The following is a 25,134-nucleotide window of genomic DNA, read 5'->3' on the forward strand; positions in this document are numbered from 1 at the left end:
CCAATGCTTATGCAATCAGAGCTGAATTTGAAAATTCCCATTATCTTGTGTCCATCTTTGCTCAATTTTGGGACAGTGTGACGTTTGCAATATACATCTCAAACACGAACACTTGTCAAAGGTGTCGCCAAATGCATAGGACGACAGGCCACATCATCTATTTAGGGAAGTGGCCCTCAGGACTAAAATCTTAAGATGCTATTGATATTGTCCAAAATCAAACAAAAATTAAGGGCTTTATCCCGAAATGAGTTAACCCCATTGTTAATTTTAGATATTTGCGAGTAAAGTTGGTAAAAAGCAACAAAAAATCGTAAGTAGATAATGGAATAATTTTGATCATAAAAAGCATTCGTTGTTATGTAACCATTGGAAAAAAGTGAAGGTATAACGGAAAGCTTTAATTTTGCTCGATCTACTGACGGGCTTACTTCAAAATGTATAAAAAACGGTGCTTAATCCATTTTGCGATCATTTTGCTTAGACATTACATAATTATTATATATTTATACATTGATTATACATGACTTTATTTCTGCACTAATTACACAAATACATTACAAGACGGAACCAAGTCTATTTCTTTGATTTCATGCATCAGCATCAGCAAAACCCATCTTATAAGGTTGAGGAGTAGAATGGAATAGTAATTTAAAATAGACCCCTCATGAAATCATCGTATCTGAATCAAACGAATAGCTTACTCACTGATAAACGGGTTGTGAAATGGAGGAAAGTATATAGAATATAGGATTTTACCGCAATTTCAGGTTCCAGAAACTGTCGAGATTCCAGGAGCGAAATCAGCACAGAGGCAGTCATGGATATTGGGCCTGTGACACCACCCTATGTAAAACAAAACAGAAGCAGATGATAATTGATCCACTGCTATTTATCTTCCCATCCCAAGCAGAGCCGTTGAAGAAACGTTCGACAACATTGCCACTTCTTTCTTATTTTGCTGCTTTTTTCATATGAGCTCAGTGGTCCTACTTCAGACCTTCTGTCTCCGATAATGTGTGAAACGAAAATAATCTATGACACTAGAAAAAAGAGAAGAAATTATGTTGAAAAGTCATTATTTATGTGCGAAAAAAGATATTGGAGCGACCGAATTAACCCTGTTCCAACTTGTAGTAAATCTAACAGTTTAAAGGAAAAGAAAAAATAATAGCATGAAGTTATTTGCCTTTCGACTGCCCATGCTTATAACCATGATAACAGAATAATTTTTAATCTTATGTATGCTGCACAGAGATTTTTTTTAAAGCAATTTGACCATCATTGTAAAGCTCAGTATAGGCACAACGCCACATTCTTCTTTAAATTAAAGGGACGGAACAGTTTGGGTTGAAAAGGGGCTTCAGATTTTCAATAATTTTTTATTATAATGAGAAACCTCTTATTAATACGAAAGAGCGTTTGTTTGATGAAAATTTGTTTTGAAATATCTGAGAAATACTACCATGAAAGCGTTAAATTACGATTCTTTTTTTTATTGATTGTGTGTAATTTTTGTTCATGGACTTAATGGATTGCACGGATCTGGGAAATATGTCCTATCAACAATGATTTTCTAGGACATGTCACGATTTCTGCATATACATAGGGTATTCTTTTCAGTATTTCAAAGGTAACGATCATTAAGTCTTTTAGAAAAAAAAAAACTGAATATAATCCATTCTGACATGACAACTTGAATGTCAGTCTACTCGTCCTCTTTCTACTATAATCGTTTCCATCACAGATTACTTAAAACAATATCATAAAGACTGTGTAATAAGTGCAGATGTTAAGCTTGTACCAAACACAACATTTAAAATTTACGTCAAAAAACAAAACTTGCCACTTGCCACTGAGATGGACAAACAGAAATATTCTTGAACTCCTTTCCTCGCTAAAAGGCCAACACCTTTACAAACAGTCACAGCTGTCTATAGCGGCCACCCAAGGGAGTCGAAGAAAGTGGCCGTTATAGACAGGTGGCTGCTGTAGACAGGATATCCAACTTTGTGTGCACTGCCTACATGTACAGGTATTATCGTTGTACACATATTGTAGGGCCCCTACTTACATGTGTACGTATGCACACGTGCGTTTCATGCATTAAACAATGCCGGTGTTTATGAAATTGTTGCACAGTTGCATGTGTACAGTCGTGAAGAAAGTGCATTATTATGATTGAATGAGTGATGAATGCAGCGGTGGCGACCACTGAACGTTTCCCATGTATGACCGGTGTGGCATTGCTAAAAAGCGGAAAAACACGCCGTATTATCAACGGTTCCATCGGGTTTTATATGGTCGATATATAGACAGGTTAAAATCTACCACGGGAACAAAATTTGTGGCCGCCGGCCGCGTTAGACAGGTAGCCGCTATACTCAGGGTCTTTAACAGGTCTTTTCTCTCGGGGGATTTTCAGTGGCCGCTAATGCAGGTTTAACTGTAATCATACTTATGTCATGTACAGTAGTAACTAATGAGTGCAGACAGACTTCTATACACAATTGCGATAAAGAGAAAAAGCCCGTTATTGCGTTGGCAGCGACAATATCCACTGATAGGAGTGTGGAGTCAGTAAAGGTACAAACGCCGGGAAACGTTCAAATCTCTGAAATTTCATCAACGGAAAATGTACAAACGTCTCGCCGGAAAATGTACATGTATAGCAAACTTTAGATTTTGAAGGAAAATGCGCTAACGCTGCCGGCTAATATACAAATCATTTACTTCAATGATATTACGAACCCGTGGTTGATAATCTCGATGTGTATTAAAACCGAGAATGGAGCTTTACCATTTTTTTTTTAAATCCCGCAACGAATATTCACCAACCTTGGTAGAAGCCCCCCCCCCCCCCGAAGTCCATAAACCATGGATTTTTTAAAAATCTTCTTCTTTAAAACCCAATAAGGTAGAGCTAACTAAGTGCTATAATATAGATATTAATGACTATAGTTTCAAGTTTGCTCATGGCTGATCCAGGTGTGCTCCTACACGGGGGAGGGGGTAGGGGAACAAAACTTTAGCCTCTTTATAGGGTCACAGGACCTCAGTTTGTTTAAATGAGCCCCTCCCCCTCCTTTTCGGAAGGGGGGGGGGTTGTAGCCTCAGTTGTAACCTCAACGTCCCTATAAACTATGGATTATTTATCTCCTTTAGAACCAAAAAGATAAGCTTCTTGTAGGGGTGGCATATTCAAGAGATTTTTGGAAAAACAAATTCTTCTCTAGAACAGCTACTGTAAGTACATTTTATGAATGTAGTTTCGAGTTTGCGTTGGCGGATGAGAGCATACTTGAAGAGGGGGAGGATTTTTTTTTCTTTTACCCTCCCTTAACTTGGGGCCTTAGCCCCCCCCCCCCCAACAGTTTCGTTTTCGTAATGCACGTACGTATACTTGTAAATAAGCAAGAGTGATTCTAGGCCTAATGAGACTTTCACTTTATCATCTTAACTTCCTTAATCATCATTATCAGCATTTGTTCATTTGAACATCGATATTATAGCTAAACATGTTATGTAAACTTTAATAGAAAATCCTTATCTCGTCATGTCATCACATGGCTTTCTTTATCAATCACCTGATCACTGTCCTAATTTACATCTTTATTTTCACTAAGATCGTACATTATTGTGTTTATGATTTTTACTTGACATCTTTATTATGATTATGATCATCATACTCACGCTTTGTGACTATCATTTGACACATTTATTTGCATCGTCACGTTTGATCCACATGTGGGCGTTTTAAACATTCAATTCAAAACGCAGCGCAAGTAATGTGCAATTAATGGCCATCATACAGGTTTATTTTAATGATATATTTTATGAACTTGTTTGCCAATATGTATATTTGAGTGCTCGGAAAGAGGTGGGGGGGGGGGGGGGCAAGTCCAAGATAAGGTCCCCTCAGAAGGCAAAACTTCATCTTTGCTCAATATTGACATGTTTGGTATCATTTTGAAGCTTAGGAGTTGAAGTTTTGATTTCCATGGAGGAAAAATAATATTATGTAAATTTATGCAAATTTCAAGGGCTTAATTTGCATAAATGTGAAATACAGCGTTACGTATGGGACATTTTTAAAAATTCATATTTATTCAAAGGAAAGCAAATGATATTTGATTAATATGTGGACATAAGAAGTTCATCAAATGGTTTAACTTGGTATGAAAATTTAGGGATTATGCAAATGATTATGCAAATTAGCTCGTGTCCTATAATGAGATGTCCCATACGTAACAAATTGAGGTCATTTTTTTAGGTTTTCTCTGAAATTCCTAAGGTTATTTGAATGTTCTTTTGGAAAGTTCTAATTTATTGTTTAGAGAAGTTAAACACCATAGAAAAAAGAAAAAACAGTTAAAGAAATATGTTTTATTAGGCAATTAAATAATGTTACGTATGGGACAAATGCGTTACGTACGGGACATCCTCATAAATATTGCATGTGAATGCATGAAGCTGGCTGGGAGGGTCTCTCAGTACACAAATGGTCAATCATCCTGAAGAAAGCATCCCAACTTTGCAGCTACTTTTGAGTTATAGACACTTGAAACAATACATGTACTTGACTGAACAATTTTCAGAAAGGGGGAGGGGGAGATGGCAAAATACACAATGAAAATCAGCATTAAAGGGATGGTATAGTTTTTGTAGAAATGGGGATTCAGTTTTCAACATTTTACGAGATGATTGGAAACCAATTATAATGAATCATTAAAGAGCATACAATTCTAAGTCTAGAGGAATTAAAAGTTTATTTGATGGAGATCCAATTTGAAATGGTTGAGATAAAAAAAACCCCCAAAAACAAATAAAGTAAAATGAAGTGGTCCTAATAAAAAATGTGACCCGTCTTTTGTTAGGACACCACGTTTCTGGATATCTCAGCCATTTCAAAACGGATTTTTTGTCATGTTAACTTTGAATTCCTCTTAGAATTGTATGCTATTTAAATATTTCATCAAAGAAGTGCTGATTATCTTGTAAAAGTTGACATCAGAATTCCCATCTGAACCAGAACTGTACAGTCCCTTTAAGTAGAGACCTCTGATTTAAAGGGTACTGAAACCAAATACACAAGCAGATTAAAAAATTGCAGTTCAACTAAGAGTATATTGGATACTGTTCACCACACAATGTAGAGCTATAGCTACATTGTAGCTGCATTGTATAACACATATGTGATGATAATGAAGATGTTACTTCAAATTAGTGTTTTTTTTGTATCATTTTTTTTTATTTCAAGTGATAAACAAATTGTCTTTACTAAGTTTTCAGTAGTTGCCATGACAAAAATCATGAGTATACATACCAAGGAGTGACTCGAATCAATGACCTGATTGCTCGACAGACATCATATATCTGCTCGATTACTGAAGTTCCACGCAGCAGGTATTACATATATATTTATTAAAATTAATATTTCTTGTGCCAAGTTGTTTTTTATTGAAACTGAATGGCAAACTTCATCAATGGAAGTAAACACTTTACTATTCTATTTTTTAGTAGTAAATATCGTGATAAAAATACAGGGTAAACATACTCAGGTTGGTCATAAAAATATAGAATATATTATTAAAGATTATGATGGTAAATATTTGGGGAATATTGTTCCCTTGACAATCTGGATCAGTATTTGAGTAATTTCAACTGATTCTACCTCAATAATCATGCAAAAAATTGTTTATAAATGGGTATTTTGCAAAATTATTTTGCAAAATACCCATAAACATGGTTCTCCACACACTAAACGAATGGGGGACAAAGGGCATGCATACTCAGGTTGGTCATAAAAATATAAAGATATGATTGAATATGATTATGATGGTAAATATTTAGGGAATATTGTTTCCTTGACAATCTGGATCAGTATTGAATAGTTTCAACTGATTTTACTTCAATAATTATGCAAAATACCCATAAACATGGTTCTCCACACACTAAACGAATGGGGGACAAAGTGTCCCATACGTAACTGTCCCATACGTAACACGTCATGTCTGTCTTTAATCAGGACCTGTAATTAGAGCTTTTTGCCTCATGACATGAAACCTACCTCTGATAATCTTGAGTGTTGTGACTTTCATCACAGTGAGTTACAAGTTGTAGAATAATATACTTTCAGAGAGTTTTGCGGTTGAAAAAAATGTTCAAAAAAACAAAATTTTTCTGGTCCCATACGTAACAGCACATATTTTCTCTTCTAGAATATAACTGTGAAGGTCATTTTTCTCAATTTTTAACCTGATTATACTTCTCCTAGATATCAATCACCATGATAAAGTTGAATATGATCAAAGGCCATTAACACTATTTTTCAGGTCATAAAAGTCTCTGAATGTCCCATACGTAACGCGCGCGTTATCTTGGACTTGCCCGGGGATAGGTGGAGACATATATGAATAACCATTGCTGAAAATGTACCCATTCGATGAACTAGAATGCGCAATAAATGAGAAATCGGTTGCCCAATTAGTCATTTTGAACGAAGAAAATATGATTTGAGTGACGCTATTTCATGCCTGAGCAAATTTTGCGAAAATGAATCCTTCTAATAGGAAATTGAATGACTGCACAATGAAATTCGCCACGAAAACCTGTATTTGAATTAAATTCACCTGAACATTGTAACTCGATTGTCTTGCTCTGACGAGTATGACTATATATCATTCAAAAAATAATCATCGCCTTTGTATTAATACAAAGATATGCTTGCACTCACTATACATTTTATATGATTAAATTTTATGACTTACCATCATTCCCTTCCAGCTGACGGCTTTATTCTCTACGAAAGAGCCATTGGCCGCTTGGTTTTCTTGTATTAACCACTTTACGCTCCCAAGAACATGCCCCGGCATCACTGGAGTAAACTGGTTTGCCTGACTGAACACTTTCACTACGAAAGCGGTGAGCCTGCAAAAACAAGCAAACAAAAAATTCCGAAGCCGATTTGGTTATAAGGCAGGGGCCGCGGAACGTTTGTGGGTGTGTGTGTAAATGTGTGTGTGTGTGTGGGGGGGGGGGGGTGTTTTCAGGGATGGTATAGATAGGTTTAAAAAAATGGTCAATAATTCTTGATTTGGATTTCTTTCTCATTTTACTGAAGCATGATGTAAAATGTTTAAGATTGACCCGTTGTTCATGATTGCGCGATTCACAGCATACTACAGACTGCTTCTAATATCAGTGTTCTTGAACCAAGAACACTTGAGAAAAAGCAAATTGCTCCAAAGTTTGTGTGCTAAAATAAATTGTTGGTATTAACAGCCTGAACCTCGTTTCTGTCTCATTTTTCTAACTATATAGATATAGATTTATAGCTATACATTTACATAGATATATAATAATATTCTAAATTCATTAGTTGACTTCAATTATAAGAAACATACCAAACAGACAGTCATACAACCTCATTTAGAAGTTTTGGAATCTCAAAGTTCCAACTATTTTTGCGCCACGGTGATATTATTTGCTCCTACACTTCCTAATCAAATTATTTACTAGTAGTTACCATGTGCTCCCTGCACGATTTATGTGAGCGGCGTAGGCACCATTGCTCTGACGGAAAGTCAGCTCTCTGTCAACTCCTGTGATTAAACGATCAAGGACACAGTTACATGTTAATCCAATAAAACAAAGCAGAATATATCAGAACAAAACAAAACAAAACATAATAACAAAGTGTTAAGACTTAAACTGGACTTTGAGCACATCCGAAAAACGCATCGCCATCCATCCTTAGAAGATTATTTGAAAGGAAGAGTTTTTGAGGTAAACTAGCTTTTTCTTTAGTTGTTGTCTGCTCCGTCAACCACTGAAAAAATGATATAAGATATAAAAGGAGGCACACACTACTCTGTTTGTAACTATTTTGAATTCTAATAGATAATCGATTAAAGTGAACAGATTATCTGTATACTTTTTCATGTATTATGAACCATTTCAATTGCAAAAAAAAAGTAACAATTGACGTCTTTCTTTTCCCTTCTGTTTCATTTCTTCCACAGAATCCATCGACCATCTCAGGCCTCTGGCTTGGATTACAAATGTGAAATGAATCTCTGCTAATCATTTATAATACATGAATAATGTATTCTCTTCCTAAGCTAGATCCACGCTGAATTCATTTGGCGGTGGTTCAAGTTTCATACTTTATCATTTTTTGTTACTCCTTTTAGATTACTTGAAAATTGTTGGAGAGACCTGAGCTTGACTCTTCTATCATTATTATTTACCCTGTGATACGAAGTCATGGGACTTCCTTTCCATCTCACTGGTTTCTGCACCAATAACCCGAAGGTACTTGGAGACGTACAGCGTGGGACCGAGTTTGGCCACGGTCTGTTCTCCGCACCCGGTAGGGAGTCTAATGAGGCCCTCTAGTCCTTGTATTGGATCAGCGGCTATCGTTCCCAGTGGATCAGCTACAGGAACGAATTCGGCAAGAATTATTATAGTGAGAATCTTTTCGACGAGTGAAGTGGCCGTATCAGAACTATTACTCGACGAAGAAAAAAAAAACCCGTCTAAATCCCAGTTAGTGATAGGGTTAGAGTAGAGTTTAGAGTAACAGCTATAAAGGGTTAGAATTTGGGTTAGGGTCAAGATTAGGTTTTGAAGGAAATTGGGGTGTTGTATCATTTTTCAGCCCTGTGCCTTAGAAAAATGACGCACAATGATTAATTTACCATATACATTGTACAATGTGACGTCCCCCATCTTCTATTTGCAAACTAAAAAAAAATGTTTGTCATTTCACATTCATTACATGTGAAAAGGAGAAAAGTGTGTTGCCAAGCGTGTTATATCGTGATAGGCTTCACAGTTAGTGTCAAGTTTACTTCAGCCGGTATATTTATAGAGAATATGCCACTTTAGAATCCTATAATTCTAAATTTTCTGAGATTGGGTCTTGTCAAGTGCTGTGGTTTAATAGATTGATTCGTTCAAAATCAAAAAAGTATTTCTATTGTGAAACTTGGTACGAAAAAAATGTTTTGGGAATTTCCGACTTGTTGAACCCACCCCTCCCTGGTCATAAATTATTCGAAGAATTGATTTTAGATTTTGATATTCCCCATACAGACAGAAGAAAATTCAATTTCTTATTAAGGAATATTCCTAATGGATGGTTGGACGATACTGCATTGAATAATTTAGATATTTGTGATTCTTTGGTTATTATTTTGAATGCCCAGAAAAAAAGTACCCAAACATGCTTACAAAATATTAAATGTGCTACATGTCCCTGAGAAAAGATATGAATATTGGAAAAGTCAAATAACAGTCCCTGATGATATCATTTGGGATAATGTACACAAGATTAATTTTACTTGCACTATTGATACTAGGTTACGCTCTTTTTATTTTAAAGTTTTTCACAAATCCATAGCTTTGAATGCTTTTTTGTATAAAATTAAAAGGAAAGATTCTCCAAACTGTACATTTTGTGGGAAAATGGAAGAGACTATGGTTCATTTGTTTTGTGATTGTGAGAAGGTTGTACCAATTTGGAGATATGTAGTAAACATAATAGAAATCCACATTAATAATTTTGAGCTCTCCAATTTTGAAAAATTATTTGGTTTATTATCAGATCAGTTTTTAACATACCTTGTATTAGTTGTAAAATATTGCCTTTATATTTGTAAATTTAGGAATGAAGTACCAACTGTTGATTTTTTTAAGAGTTTCATTAAGAAGCAAAAAGAAACAGAGTATTATTTAGCTAAGAAAAGAAATAAGCTTCCTTTACATTTAAAAAAATATAGATTTGATTTATGATATGTTTAAATGTTACGTTAAAATTGTTTCATACCCCTTGGATTAAGTTTATTTCATACTGTGTATTGGTATGCTGAATACTTGTCATTGTATTTTGCTCATTGGAATCTCCATGATCTGTCGCTGATACAAAGTACAACCATGTGTGGTACTACATTGTAGTCAGTGAATTTGCCGGCCCTCTGTCTGGCCTTTATGTTTTCTCCAGCTTTGTTGGCGCGCCTTGGATATGAATTATTTGCTCAATGGTTTTGGAATTTTTTTGGCTCTAATTTTTTTTTTTTTAAACAGTCTATAATGTAATCTTTTCCTGTCAGGGATCTCCAGGTCTGATTTAGGCTTTATGTAGTGGTTTTAATTACAATGCTAAAGATGTCTCGAGATGAGTTGAGAATGTGTAGTTTTGAGGGATGATTAGATGAGAAAATTTTGATTGTATAGGATAAGGTGTGACTTTTGTCGTTGAGTAAGAGGGTATGGTCCTCTTTCAGACCTGGGGACCCCACTGGGGGAGCCATTCTCCCTGGGTGTGCTATGAGACGGGGGTCTTTGAGGAAGCTTTGCCTTACTACTTATTGATGAATCATGGTGGTTCTCTTTTTATATTATCTCTGAATTGCTCTTGTCACTTTTTTCTTTTCTTTTTTTTCTTTTTCTCGTGTTTGCTGATTGATGATTATTTGTAAATATTGTGATTTTATGTGATTTCGAAATAAAACATATAAATTTAAAAAAAAAGTTTACTTCAGCCGTCTAGACTGGAAGACCCCGATTTTCCCTCTCAGGCAGCCAACTATAATTAAATACATAATGCTTGTTCTATGTAGATTCTTAGAAATACCCACGGAAGTGGGTATGAATTTTTAGTGCACGTCACGAGCCTTCACCCGCGAGTCATACAGCCGACGAAACATACAACCCAATTAAGAGTCAAACATCCCACGAGTAATACAGCCCAGGATTCCTAAAGCCCACGAGTCACTGAAAAGGACAAGCCCATGAGCTCGACATCAAGTAAAACAGGCCCACCAACTACTGTCTGCAACTGGACACTCGGCATTCAAGGCCGAGGAGTCCGACACTTGACAAAAACACGCCCATGAGCCCGAAATTATACATCATGTACATTGCGGACCTTCAAGTGATAACGCAGTTCTCGTATGGCTGCAGAACTTTTGATCTTTATTTGATCTTTATTTATACACAAATGCATAGGAATGTTTGAAATCATGCTGTAATAGAACGATCTCGCATGGGTAACAATGAAAATGCGAAATATTAGCCAAAAAAAGCTTCGCCGCGGAGATACTACAATCTCAGAGGCTTCAGTAGTGGTTGCTACGTGGTTTTTCATATACGATTCGGTCATCACGTATTTCCAGCGTTGAGCATGGAGGGCGCTTCAGGAGTAAAAGTCGGTACACTGACTTTATTATTTCACTCTTTCCATCTTTAAATACTTCAAAAAATAACTCATTATCCCGGCAAATTGCGTCATTCTGACACATTTCTTGGAAGAGCTTTCAAATATATTGCTAGCAAATTTGAATTGGTGCAAGGTGAATTTTCAGCCCTTACAAGTAAAGCCTGTCATGTTTTAGCTCTAATGTATGCAGTGTCGCACTCGTAGGCCTCCTTTGCCCAGTATCGGGCTCATGGGCCTTGTTTGCCTAGTGTCGAGCTTATGGGCCTTATCTACATAGTGTTGAGCTGGAGGGCCTTTTTTGCCTAGTGTCAAGCTATTCAGTTGTATGACTCGTGATGGGTGTCGAACTCGTCGGATGACCCCAGGATTTTGACCCCTATCAAGCGGTTATGGAATGGAAGACTACTAGCGTGCATAAATGTAGGCCTACGTACAAGCAGAGTAAAGGTTCATTTCGTTATAATATCAAAGTAAGAAGTACGTGTTAGGAAAGTGCTGAAAGTAACTTAAAGTTATATGCAACGCGACGAAAAGCTAGAGTGCATCATTCATGAATTATGTAAACTTGTTAGTGATGCCATGAAAGGCCGGTGTAACACGGATAGACGGAACGTCAGCAAATGCAGCTTGGTGCCACAGCCGTAGCTGCCGATGGTCTTTTACAATTGCAGTAACCGGAAACGAAAAATTATGTGAAATAAAAGAAGAAATTCTAGCTATTTGACTCACCAATCATGTTAACTAGGCACGTCTCGGTATCCATGATTGAATCGCGGGGAAGAGACACGTTCATTTTGAAAACTTGACGTCCTCTGGTGGGGCGATACGTATCGTCAGCTGTAAAGTACATAAAATAGATGCATATTAAGGATGTTCCTCAGTTGAGTTTGTGCGCATCCTAGCTGCGCAGGTCAGTGACGTAACAAAGAGCGTAGAAGCGCACGCACTAGTGATGCGCTGAGCTAGCTGAGCTGAGCAGCTGCTAGTAGATCGAGCGAGAGTGTGGCATGTGTACGTACGGATACCCGACAGCTCCCCACCGCGGCCGCGCCGGGCAGCCGCGCTGGGCGGCCTCGCTCGGCTCGCGTGCCGACTGTACGCGTTACAATCTGTACATACCACGCAAAGTTCAGCGGTCCGAGCCGCATATACATGGTCATTGTAGCACAACACTGATTGACGGAATCGCGAAGCTTGGAAGTGGAACAGAGTTTTATTGTTTCCATTTTCCATTGTTTCCATGTTTCCATTTTCAATCCATAGATCTGTTTTGTGACATGAAGTTCATTATCCGGTCATCAACATGGTAAAGTCGAGTGCTAAGGTACCAAGGGCCTATAGGCCCTAGTCGGGGTCTAAGGCTCACTAGTCTATTGGACTAGGTGTTAAAACAACAACAACAATAACAACAACAACAAAACAAGCATAAGACACACATTTCATCTTTAGGTCTCGCAGCTAAAACAATCTGAGTGTCTCTGTTAAAATCTAAATAAGATCTAAACTTGTCATTACATTTGGAGGACCGTCAGACTAATGCCAAAACTCATATTTCCTTATATTTATTCTTCTTCCTCCATTATCACTTTTTGTACATGGTTACAGCAAGTGGGTAAAACAAACAAACAAGCGTGCATATCAATAATATGGAGTTTTCCACGCTTGCATCCACATAATATCATTATGGCTGTGGAAGGGAAATGATAACAAAAACGCACATGGACCTTTCTTTCTGAATATTTTCACCACATCACTGCAATTGTGACATGTTTTTTTGTTTGTTTTTGTGTGTGTTTTTTTTTTTTTTAAAGAAAATGGGGTTTCGAGTGAACCGCATTAGATTCATGCATCCTAGCAGGGTATATCCCTGCATTGGTTCCTGACCAGATTTGGGGGTCTTACGATGATTTCTGTAGCAAGGAGGCTCTGTTAGCACTAAAACGAGCACATGAACCCCCCCCCCCCCATTTATACAATTCTTCTGCATTAAATAACCCTTCTTCTACAATTTGAAAAAGTTTCGTAAAAATGACATGGGTTTTGAATGTACAGCATGACATTCACGAACCCCACCTATAATCAGGACACCCACGAGAGGTTTATAACCAGATTTTGGGGTCCGGTGAGGTGATTTCTATCATCTGGGGATGCTGCCAGCACAAAAATTAGGACATGAACCCCCACTTTTTATTGTTTTTCTGGAATTAGTAAGCCTTCTTCTATAATTTGGCAAAGTTTCGTGAAAATGACATGGGTTTTGAATGAACAGCTAGCATAAGTTTTATGAACCCACTTGTCAGGGTCTCCCTGCATAGGTACTTGACCAGATTTTGGGGACTTACGATGATATATGTCGCATGGGGGCGCTGCTAGCACAAAAACGAGCACATGAACCCCAACTTTAAATTATTTTTCTGGAATTAGTAAGCCTTCTTCTACAATTTGGTCAATTTTGGTGAAATTGACATGGGTTTTGAATGAACAGCATAAGCCTAATGAACTCATCTTGTCAGGGCATCCATAGGTTCCTGACCAGATTTTGGGGACTTACGATGATATATGTCGCATAGGGGCGCTGCTAGCACAAAAACGAGCACATGGACCCCCACTTTTGATTGTTTTTCTGGAATAAGTAAGCCTCTGTCTACAATTTGGTCAAGTTTCGGGAAATTGACATGGGTTTTGAATGTATACAGCATAAGTTTTATGAACGTTGAACCCCTAACAGAGAACGTCGATGAGAAGGATTTGAGGGATTTCGGTGTTTTCTGCCGCGTGAGGGCGCTGCTTGCTGAAGAATGAGAGTGTAAACCCTAACTTTAAAACCTTTTTCTCGTTTTGGGTACCCTTTTCTGCAATTCTTGCAAATTTGGAGAAAATAACGTGGATCTTGAAAGAATTATGGGGATTTACGTTGGTCATTGCAGATTTTGTTGCCAATCATGGTCTTGATCATGTAACGCTATCATTTTGGTACAGGACGGCAGATTAGTCATATTCTTCAAAGTCCCGTAGAAGAAAAACATGGATTTGGGCTTCGGATGGGTCAAAGTTACGGTACGGAAAGTTTCAAGAAAATGACATGGATTTCACTTTAACTGAGGAACGTCCTTAAAAAGATGTTTCTAGAAAATGTATGCTCCATATACAAAATGATTTAGATTTTTTTTTTTATTGAAGCAAAGAAGTAAAGGAAACACTGAGCAATGGATTGAAGAAATAAAATGAAAACCACATGACTTATCATCAATCCACATGACAACCTTTTTCGCAGATCAATATGAAGAAGGTGGGAAGTGTTTGTGCATACGGGCAAGAAATCCTTAGCTCTGAAGCAAGAATGCTGTACATTTCATTCCAACAACGAAATTCGAGTTCCTAATTCTTTATGACAATGATTTTGGAAGAATTTACAATATTGTAACGCTATGGACCTCACCACGGGCACGAGTGCGTCTTTTACTCTAGTGTGATGGCATAATGAGACTGATGCGTATTTATGCTAACTTAAGCTCCCCCCCCCTCCCAACAAATAATAGGCCTACTCATAATAACAATAATAGCTAGTTCTTACATAGCGCATTTCAGACGGCGTCTTACAGACCATTAAAAACCCGGTCACTGGATTCAACACATGTACAGTATTTCTAACAAGCGCTGACAATGCTCACTCTCCACTGCCTGGGGAGCATTCCAGTCTGTCGCCACTCACAGGCGCGCATGCTGTTCAACCAACATTAACATTATCATCCTAACGGGCACCTATCTATACTCCTTGGTGGAGGGTAGCAATGTGAACAAAGCGCCTTGCTGAAGGGCAGACGTTTCAAGCTATACGTTGGACTCGAACCCACGAACCCATCCCATCAATAGCAACTAGCATGTAGCTCATGTGATTCAGAGACGAGCTCTCTCTCAAGATTATCTGCACAGCCATAATAACTTTAAGGCTTAACATCAAAACAAACACACGAAAAACAGTACATGATTCAGTGTTTATGTCCGAGCTAATTTTCGATCTTTGCGGCATTGATATTATGAGAAATCACTTGAATATAGGTATACGAGATTGGCACATACCGCCAATAGTCGCGGGGGCTTGCGTAGTGGTACTACTTCCCTCATTCAGCAGAATGTCGCTGGGGTTAATGGTCAGAGATTGAACAGCTCTTTTCCGCACTCCTTGCGCCTGATAGGAATTGAAAAAAAAAAACACGAAAGAAAAAAGTGTGATTGTGCACAGAGTAACTCCTCATTGGTGAACAATTTGGAGGATGACATGGCGCTCATTGAATCAAAGATGACGGTCACATGATAAATTCATCCTTTTATACATTTAGGACGAATCCCTCTGCCTGTGCAATCGCCACAATCCTGATATACATTATCAGTGGCACCTTAGGTCTGTCACTGGCATGGGAGAGTAATAGGGACAAAAATAATAATCCAAGTTATTATTAATACTTCCCCCACTTAAAGTCTCCGCTGGTTTCGAGTGCATGGAAATATATGAAATATCAATCGAATATCAAACTAGACCGACAGTCAAGCTGTGGTGAAAGAAATCAGATTCTTAAAAAAACAGAGATGGAGCCAATATGTTGGAATGTGTTCATCATAGCGCCAAATTGTACTACGCTGAAATTGTCCCTCGAGCACTTACTTTCCTTGTGATACAAAATACCGTGTTTTTGCTTCTCCAGTGGAAATGTTCAACTCTCTCATTGATCTTGCGTAATGAACAATTGCACAAACTATTTCCGTCTTTATCATTCTATCCATTTATAACAGACACTGATATAGGCCTATTCAGATATTCGTTACTTTCAATTGATCTGTACAGGGGCGGATCCAGGAATTCCGTAAAGGAGGGGGGGGGGGGGCGCAAACAACATTTCTTGTGCTACTTCCGGGTTCATCTCATTTTTTTTCTTCTTTTTATTTCTCTTGTTTTCACAACAAATAAAGATGGGGCGCGCGCCCGGTGCGCCGGCTCCCCTCTGGATCCACCACTGCCTATAGGATGTATGTTACCCATGCAATTCGTGTGGAAAACTTCATGAATGAAAAGAAAAATGCAAATCTATAGCTGTCGAAACCTACCACGACTCGGAGTTTCTTTTCGACCTTGTCCCTTGCACTGCCAAACCTCGCCCTCGCCTCCACCCTGATCGGATGCTCGCCCACCTCAATGGGTAGAACGAGGAAGGTGGTGGTGTTGGCATCGTTGGGACGGACAATCAAGGTTCGCTGTATGGCTCCCCTCGTTCCGTTTCCGGCACACAAACCATCCGGAGTGGAGAAGCTTACGTCAACCTGTGGAAGTAAACAATGTATAAGTATGAGATATCATAGAGAGGGAACGGGTTTTGTACAGTTACAGGGAACAAGTTTTTATTTGGTAAGCCATTATTCAATTCGGTGTCAATTCAATCCAAAATTAATTCCATTTTCTTTTCAACAGAATGTACCAAGAATTGATTGAAATTAGGCATGCATTAACCAATACGCTAGAAGCAAAAATAACAGTATGTTCATGTTTGTGTCTAAATAGAAACAAATACACACACGTACCACTTGTGCGAAAAAAGGACCCACTTTTGATGAAAAGAAAATGCTTCTAATACGTAGGTTATTCGAAAGGACTGCGTAGGCCCGAGTTATGTTATGTATCGTGAAAACTCATAACTGAAATTGGATAATCTATAATCTTTCGCCTGTCTTGTATTTACCTCATTATTCTTCATAAAATAAAAATCAAAAGAACAGGGCAATTGTTACCTTTAAATAAATACAAATAAAAAACAGTATGGGTTTTATTTATCTAAAATGTTTCCAAAACATATTTATATTTTGTCCTGAGCCTGATCTGGATTATGTGCTTCAGGGGATCATACTTATACAACCTGCATGTAGACAACTTTCCAAAATGTTCAACCAAAAACTATGCATGCACCAGATTGTTGGATTTCACTTCTAAAAATGCAAAATCTCCGTCTTGTGGAAGGGGATACCCCCCCTCCACACGCACACACACACACACACACACACACATACCCTCCCAAGGTCTATCGCTTCCTCCCTCACATAATTGTTCATCTCAAATATTTAACACAGGGTATACACTTGCCCCCTAGAAAAAAAAAAAACAACAGAATATACGACCCTGCCTACCCACGTCACAGGGGCGGATCTAGCTTTTTATAAAGGGGGGGGGGGGGAGGGTGTGGGAGGGGGATGTCCCCCCTCCGACAGTAGGGAGAATTTTTGAAAATCCGTGTGTGAAAATGGCGTTTTCTTGCATCTAAAACACCACTATTTTTGGTATAGAGGTCATTGCCATAGCATGTGCAATACATAAATAGAAAAAAAAATAAAATTACAAGTTAAAAAAAAAGATAACCCCCCAACCCCAACCCCCCTCTAGATCCGCTTCTGCACCACATCCCTCAAATTTGAAAACGGATAGACGTCTCCTTTCTCATCGTATAGCTATTGGGCCCCCTAACTTTGAAATGATGTTCCACCGGTACTATAACTGCATTGTTCATTGATACTTGGTGTTGTTATGGTGTGTGTACCTGCATCCGTACGCTATCGTAGTTAAAAATCGTGACTAGAGCCTGCATCTGTTCCATCCTGACCACTGAGTACGGCAGGTGAAGCTGGATGAAGAATTTCTGGAACACTCTGACGAACGAGGGAGCCGCCACGCACATCCCGGAGAGTTGTGACACGCTGACGGCGGCCATTTCCCACGTAGTAATGCTACTCGGTGCTGACGTTGTGTATACGATCTTCGTATTGTTACTTACAAACAGAAAAAAAAAAGGGAAAAGAACGACCATGTGTTTATAGTCCATGGCTTACTCCTTTACATCACCCGTCGTTTACCGCAACCTCTCCTTCCATTCTACGGAGGGACTCTCAAGGCCAAAATTGTAAATATTGACTCATCAGCAACATAAATTTTAGATCACTAATTTGATTATCAGAGGGAAAAATACAAAAAGAAACAAATAAATTTCCTTATGGTCACTACATTGTGAGTAGAAATTCCTTTATTTTTGTTTGTGGACAGAAACATGACATAACTTGAATATTTTAGCTCTAAATCACCAAAATGATGCTCATTTCTGCCTGAGAGTTAATGAACATCTGCTCCTGCGACAATCGTATTTCTCCTTGGACTTAAGGTTAGGGTTGTGGTAGGGTTTTAGGTGTCGTTTGATGTGAGAGATTAGAATTAGGATTAGGGTTTTAGAGTTATACTTGTGAGTAGAATTATAATATTTATGTTTACTCAGCCATGTTAGCGTGCATATTTATTTATTTATTTTTTTTTTTTTTGGGGGGGGGGGGAGCGACTGTCGCAGAAGCAAATGTCATATAAGCTAATCAAACAACTCCTGCCATTTTGAACAGCAAACGTGGCATATGCATCACTCCTTACCCCATTTCCAGTAGCTCAAAAAACCACGTCTCCCTGAAATCCTTCCGAACTTCTACGTTGGTGTTCACCTCCCCTACGTCTTCGTCATCATTCGAACGAAGAAGGAAGTTCTGGGTCCGACTTTGGCAGCATATTCTGTACGTCTGCAATAGGACATCATGAATATTTTTCTTCACTTCATCATTACCGTGAGCAGCGCACTTTTCCGTTATTCTATGCTGCTAGAATATTTCTATAAATCGTTTCCGAGATGGATGATGAAACATAAAGGCTTTTCATATATCTTCTCTCTCCGGTAAATTACTCGTCTTTTCAGCATAGGCTGGGTGGTCAAGCCTATGCTTGATTGTTATATTCCAAATTGTTATATTCCTTTCACTCAGGATAAAGAAGCTCAGCTCTGATTTGAAAGACCTCCGGAATCTAAGATATATGATTTCGAGCTTGGTTGCGTTTTGATGATGAAGAAATTAAACTCCTCTCTATCTTCAACACTTTATTTTTAGTAGGCGATCCGTGTTTGTTTGTTTGTTTGTTCATTTTCTATCTGAGAAGATGGCTGGATAGCCCATATTCAGCTACGTTAAGCTGATCTTCCATGGGGTCCAGTTGGATGTGAGATGGGACCACTTCACCCGGTTTAACACCCTGCTCTTTGCGATGAATGAATGAAGCGGGATCTTTTACGTGCATGGGTTGTTGCTCTCTCATACACGGGACCTACATTTTATGTCCTATCCGAGGGACAGAGTGTTTTGCCTCTTGCTAGAGGGGACGGTATGTTTACACACAACATTGCTCAGTCCAGACTCGGGTTCGAACCCGGGCAGCACGATCGTGAGGCAGACGTGCTACCGACTGAGCCAACTCATCGCCCTGTCAAAGGTCAAATAATGAACTCCACAGGAGCAAGTTGACATTTCAACGCGGTGTTTACCACATATGTAGCTTGATTTGCACGGATCACGGACCCTTAACGGAACTCAACTCTTCAATAAAATTTACCATGTTTACTGGTCACATAGTCCAAATCAAGCTACATATATTATGGTAAGCACCGCGTTGACATGTCAACTTGCTCCAATCGAGTTCATTATTTTGTTTGCACACGTTTCAGATCACTTGAAACATTATAAAAAATAACTAGAAATGTCGCTATAGCGACTGGTATGCCTCCGCCATAATGCATGGTTTTCCGCATAGGTCTATGACACAATGTCTTGACAATGTGTGATGACAGTTTTACAAAACTGGCAAAATATTAACATGACAGGATTGTCACAAATGCATTGAATGTTCACTTTCCTTGAACTAAGGCTGCGTTAATCTGGCCAGAAACAGTGTTTTGAAACACCGTTTCTGGCCAAACAGTGTTTCTAGCAAGAAAAAAAAATCTTATAAACGCTAACCGTGATTTGAAACAGTGTTTCTGTAGAAACAGTGTTTCAAAAATCTTATAAACGCAACCGCGATCTCAAACACTGTTTAAATGACGTCACAATGCCTTGCGCGCACACAGTTTAACCTTTTGCCGAGGAAAAACTGCGCAGAGTGAGTTGCGCAATGGCACAGTCTGAGCGAGAGCCCCAACACGCTCGGAGAAATAATCATATAAACGCTCTCCTGACGAAACTGTGATTTGAAACAGTGTTTCAAAACAGTGTTTCAAAACAGTGATTCTAGGCACGCAAAATCTTATAAACGCGGCCTTAGTTTAATTGGATGAATATGGCTATACTGTCTATTGAGTGCAGGTATTTGGAGATTTGAGGATTTGTACCCAACTTTTGAGCATTTTATAAGTTTAAAGGAGAAGTGAAATTTGGCACTTCCACTTGACCTTTGACCTTTTGATCTTTGACCTTTTGGCAAGAAACTTCCAAGAGAAGCTGTATTGGGTAATACATGCATACACTATGTTTCAAGAAAGATCCTGCAGACATTGCATAGATAAGAGGGAAATAATGACATTTTGATGAGTTGACCTTGACCTTTGACCCCTGACCTTTGACTCATGACCCCTGAATTCCCTATATGATTTCTGCCAGTCAGTACATGCATATATACTAAGTTCCATGAAGATACCTTGAAATATTTGTGAGATATTGAGTAAAAAGTGAAATTTTAACATTTTCACTTGACCTTCGACCCTTAACCTTTGACTTCATGACCCAAAAATCTCTCTGGGGAATCTTTATTTGGTAGTTCATGTATATACCAAGTTTCAAGAAAATACCTCTAGGCATTGCATAGATATAGGGGAAATAGTGAAATTTTGAGTATTTGACCTTGACCTTTTGACCTTTAACCTTGAGAATGTGCGCCCAAAATTTGTTAGGTACATCTTCCCCCACTTATACATATACATATACATGCCAAGTTTCATTATGATACCTCTAACGGTTTCTTAGATACGCTGTCCACAAAATTGATTACGGACGGACGGACGGACGGACAACCCGAAAACATAATGCCTCCGGCGTCACTCCGTGGCGGAGGCATAAAAAACAATGACGGCAACGTATGCGTGCGTGCATGTACGCACGCGCAGCTCGAAAAATCGATTAAAGTTACCCTCGTAAGATTTGACCTCTAAATATGTTATCTCTATATTGCAGTCCATTTTTTCATTAAATGTCAATTTACATCACTGTTTTCATCGAGCACTATATTAAAGCTAACTTATGCTTTCGTGAATTTTTCCCAGATATTAATATGTTCTAACCGACGTTTTGGGTTATTGGAATAACCCTCCCCCCCCCCCCCCCCATTATGTCACTGGATGTCGGGATCACGCTTAAACATTCGGTTTTGTCGAAACTTTGTTATCTGTTAAAGGAGATATTTTGCATACGTATCTTGTATGGACATAACCCGTAGCTTATTGCTGCTGCTTACCGAATCACAGTTCTTTGGAATTCGGGTTTCTCTTCGTTGTTTGCAACATTGGCTTATTACTTGCGTTGCAATGAAAGGTATACTTGTAGACAACGTGTTTTCCCTTTAAAGCGGTGCTGGCATTAAGCACAGTATACAGTGCATATTTCAATCGATTAATCATCAATATTTCTTGAGCATGCGCAGGCACAAGGGAATGCCGCTTGCAAATGTGCAAACGCCGCATTAAGACTACACATTTACATTTACATTTACCACATTCTGTAACGCAATATTATGAGCCAATGAATCATGCATACAGGACTAGAGGCAACGATCATTCCATGCTTAGACTCCCGAAATGTAAAACGACACATGGTACATTTTCTATATCTTGTCGGATCAAAGTTTTGGAATAGTTTGCCCCAAAATGTTCAAGAGGAAAGAACACGATCTTCATTTGGAAGAAACCTAAAAAAATCACTTGTTAAAAGAAGTTCAGTGATGAAAAGAAATTTCATTGTTTAGTTTAATTTACTTCTATAGTACAGTTACTTTAAAAGAGTAGACCTTGCAATAAGCAGCTTAAATATACATGTAGCTATAACTAACCATTCTCGACTAGCACTTGTGCTAACTTTTGGTTCCCCCTTTAACAACATTATCTTCTGTTTTTCTGTTATTTTTTTCGATTTCTTTTTTCAGAACCTCTGTCTATGCATATATGTCTACATTACATACTTATTCATTCTCTTTGCCTTTTCAGTGATAAATGTATCACAACGAAACTAAATCTATTATAACACATGTATTCTTATGTAAGGTAGATATAAGTACATGTATGTAAAATATATGCTTGCAAAGCTGTAAGAACCTTGTACAAAATCATTGTATTCTCATAAAAATTTCATGTTATTGTATCTCACACTGTGGAATTTCATGTTATCATGTTATCATATTCACATGTATGTTGTTAATAAACCCAACTCAACTCAACTCAACATTCTAGGAATCACTGCGTGGAGTTTGGAGCAATGTAGACGGCTCCGCCTAAATACATGTACAAACTAGAAAAGCACGCTGAGAGCGCAGACCTCCGCCAAGCAGTCACTTTCCACCCATGATCTTGCTCTTCCCAAAGAGATTTTACCACTGGGGAAAAGCTCTTTGGGCTCTTCCATCGAAATCAGTGATTTCCACCCATAGGTCTACATGCTGAAAAATTGCCCGATTTCCCAATATAGAAACCTTTGTTACGTCATAAACCCTCAGCTGCACGGCACGCCTCGCCCTAGCAGAAACTAGAGCACGCACTTTAGTGCGCGCATGCAAACCTCAAATACGCGCAGCCTGAATTCCCAAGTTCATTGACCCTACCTGCCAAAATATCAAAAATCCTTCATAAATTCCCAAAAATTCTCGGATCACTACCAAAAGTTAATCGTTTGTTACTTGTGTCATTCTCAACCTTTCCTGCAAGTTTCATCCCAATCCGTTAACCACTTTTTGAGTTATTTTGCACACGGACAAACGAACGAACGAACGAGCGAACTAACTAGAGAAGCACTCTGAGAGCGCAGACCTCCGCCAAGCATGCAGCTCATTTCCACCACTGATCTTGTTCTTCCTTTAGAGATATCAGTGATTTCCTTCCATACGTACTTATAGCATTGTGTGCTGAAAATCGCTCGATTTCTCAATATAGAAGCCTTTGTTACGTCATAAACCCTCAGCTGCACGGCGCGCCTCGCCCTAGCAGAAACTACAGCACGCACTTTAATGCGCGCATGCAAACCTCAAATACGCGCAGCCTGAACTCCCAAGTTCATTGACCCTACCTGCCAAAATATCAAAATTCCTTCATAAATTTAAAAAAAAAAATCTCGGATCACTACCAAAAGTTAATCGTTTGTTACTTGTGTCATTCTCAACCTTTCCTGCAAGTTTCATCCCAATCCGTTAACTACTTTCAGAGTTATTTTGCACACGGACAAACTCACTAACTAACTAACAAACCAACGGTAACGAAAACTTAACCTCCCCCCTTGGCGGAGGTAAAAATGAAAAGCATGAAGAAAAAGAAGTGAAATGCTTACTATTCTCTCATCTCTTGTGATTGTTGTGGCACAATTCCTTCTCAATAGACTGGTCCATCGTGTACAGTCAGGGTTCTGCTCGCTAGTTAGTAGGGCTTGCAAGCGTGGGCGGGTGGACAAACATAACTCTTGTATTCTGGTCGTCAAGCAAGCTTTGATTGAAAATGCATGGGATGGGAAGAAATAAAGACCGTGTAAAATCGACCACAGTCGATGATAGTTTGACCCTGACAAGATTGGATCATTATTCCCTGAGGTAGAGCGCCGCATCGCGTTCACATTATATACAGTACTCAGGCAAACTAAATTGGTGGAAGATTGACATAATCCTGAAATGTCAGAAGCTTGCCCAAAACAGTAAATAGTGACACAGGGATGCATGAATGAGTTTACATATTAGCTCATGAACTGATTAACTGTATTCCTCAAATTCAACATTTAAATGCAATTCAACATCAAATCAGTTCTGCTAATAATCCTTTCATTAATCCATCCTCCCGTAATCCACAAAGAAATTATTTGGACAAATCAAACAAAACTGAATTCACAAACTTTGAAAAATTCGGGGTTTTTTAATTTTCTTATAAATTTTGTGTCATAAAGAAAAACCAGTATGAATTTAGGGCATGGAGATCCACATCTTATGCTTTGATTGGTTTTATTCATAATGTGATCAGTGCAATAGACAAGAGAAAAATGATAGGGTTATTTTTTGATAGACCGTCAATGAAGCATTTGACTGGGTTGATCATGTGTTAAAACACACACACACACACACACACACACAAGAACAAACTCATGATGATTAAAAAACAAACAAACAGACTTGTGGGGGGGGGGGAGGAGGGGGCTCTTACCCCATCATCAATTTTAATCACTGTGCGCAGATGTCAATGACAGTGAAATCTTAACCCCTTCCTTAAATACAAAATGTATTCCAAACGCTCGGAGTTGATGTTAGGAGCGCTCACCATATTTTTTTCTCCCATTTAATCCAAGCGAAGAAGTAAAATCCATTCTGAATGTCTGTCAAACACCATCTCTGTGATACGCCCATTTAATACAAACAACCATAAATGAGAGGTGCTTTCTGGCGGTGCTTGAGGAGGCAGAAGGGGGGGGGGGGGGACTTACTTGCAACATTTCGACGCTTTCTCGAAAGTCCTCGTCTGCATTGAGGCCCTAAAAAGATGATAAATAAAAACTTTGGTTTACTCTATGGCGTCTTGCCACGAACATTTGTAAGAGGAAGATACATGGAATTAAACAAAGTAATAATAAAAAATAATGATAGTGATTGTGTGACACTTAGAATTAACAATTAACGTATGTATACATGTATATATATATATATATATATATATATATATATATATATATATATGGACACAGCAACAACAAAAGGATCCGAAAGTCGGGGGAGGGTGATTTTCTGAAAATGACTTGATATTATTTCCTTGTTCAGAATGATACGCTCTGAC

At 38.5% G+C, this 25,134-nt stretch overlaps 1 protein-coding gene across 1 annotated transcript in view; it reads right to left on the reverse strand.

Annotated features, from left to right (window-relative positions):
- Positions 1-2,963: 2,963 nt before the first annotated feature.
- LOC139737084 (complement C3-like) overlaps positions 2,964-25,134 on the reverse strand; it is a 57,430-nt gene continuing 35,259 nt past the window's right edge. The window contains exons 12-22 of the mRNA XM_071647761.1: positions 24,788-24,835; positions 23,654-23,805; positions 18,681-18,823; positions 17,809-18,037; positions 16,331-16,543; positions 15,308-15,416; positions 11,957-12,064; positions 8,253-8,441; positions 7,529-7,604; positions 6,771-6,930; positions 2,964-2,996 (exon numbers count right to left, since the gene is read on the reverse strand). Of these exons, the coding sequence (XP_071503862.1) occupies positions 2,964-2,996; positions 6,771-6,930; positions 7,529-7,604; positions 8,253-8,441; positions 11,957-12,064; positions 15,308-15,416; positions 16,331-16,543; positions 17,809-18,037; positions 18,681-18,823; positions 23,654-23,805; positions 24,788-24,835 (1,460 nt within the window). The remainder of the gene's footprint in view (positions 2,997-6,770; positions 6,931-7,528; positions 7,605-8,252; positions 8,442-11,956; positions 12,065-15,307; positions 15,417-16,330; positions 16,544-17,808; positions 18,038-18,680; positions 18,824-23,653; positions 23,806-24,787; positions 24,836-25,134) is intronic.

Source organism: Diadema antillarum, unplaced genomic scaffold (genome assembly GCF_040938485.1).
Source record: "Diadema antillarum isolate AM-2024a unplaced genomic scaffold, OU_Dant_1.0 seq00000681_RagTag, whole genome shotgun sequence".
Taxonomy (NCBI): domain Eukaryota; kingdom Metazoa; phylum Echinodermata; class Echinoidea; order Diadematoida; family Diadematidae; genus Diadema; species Diadema antillarum.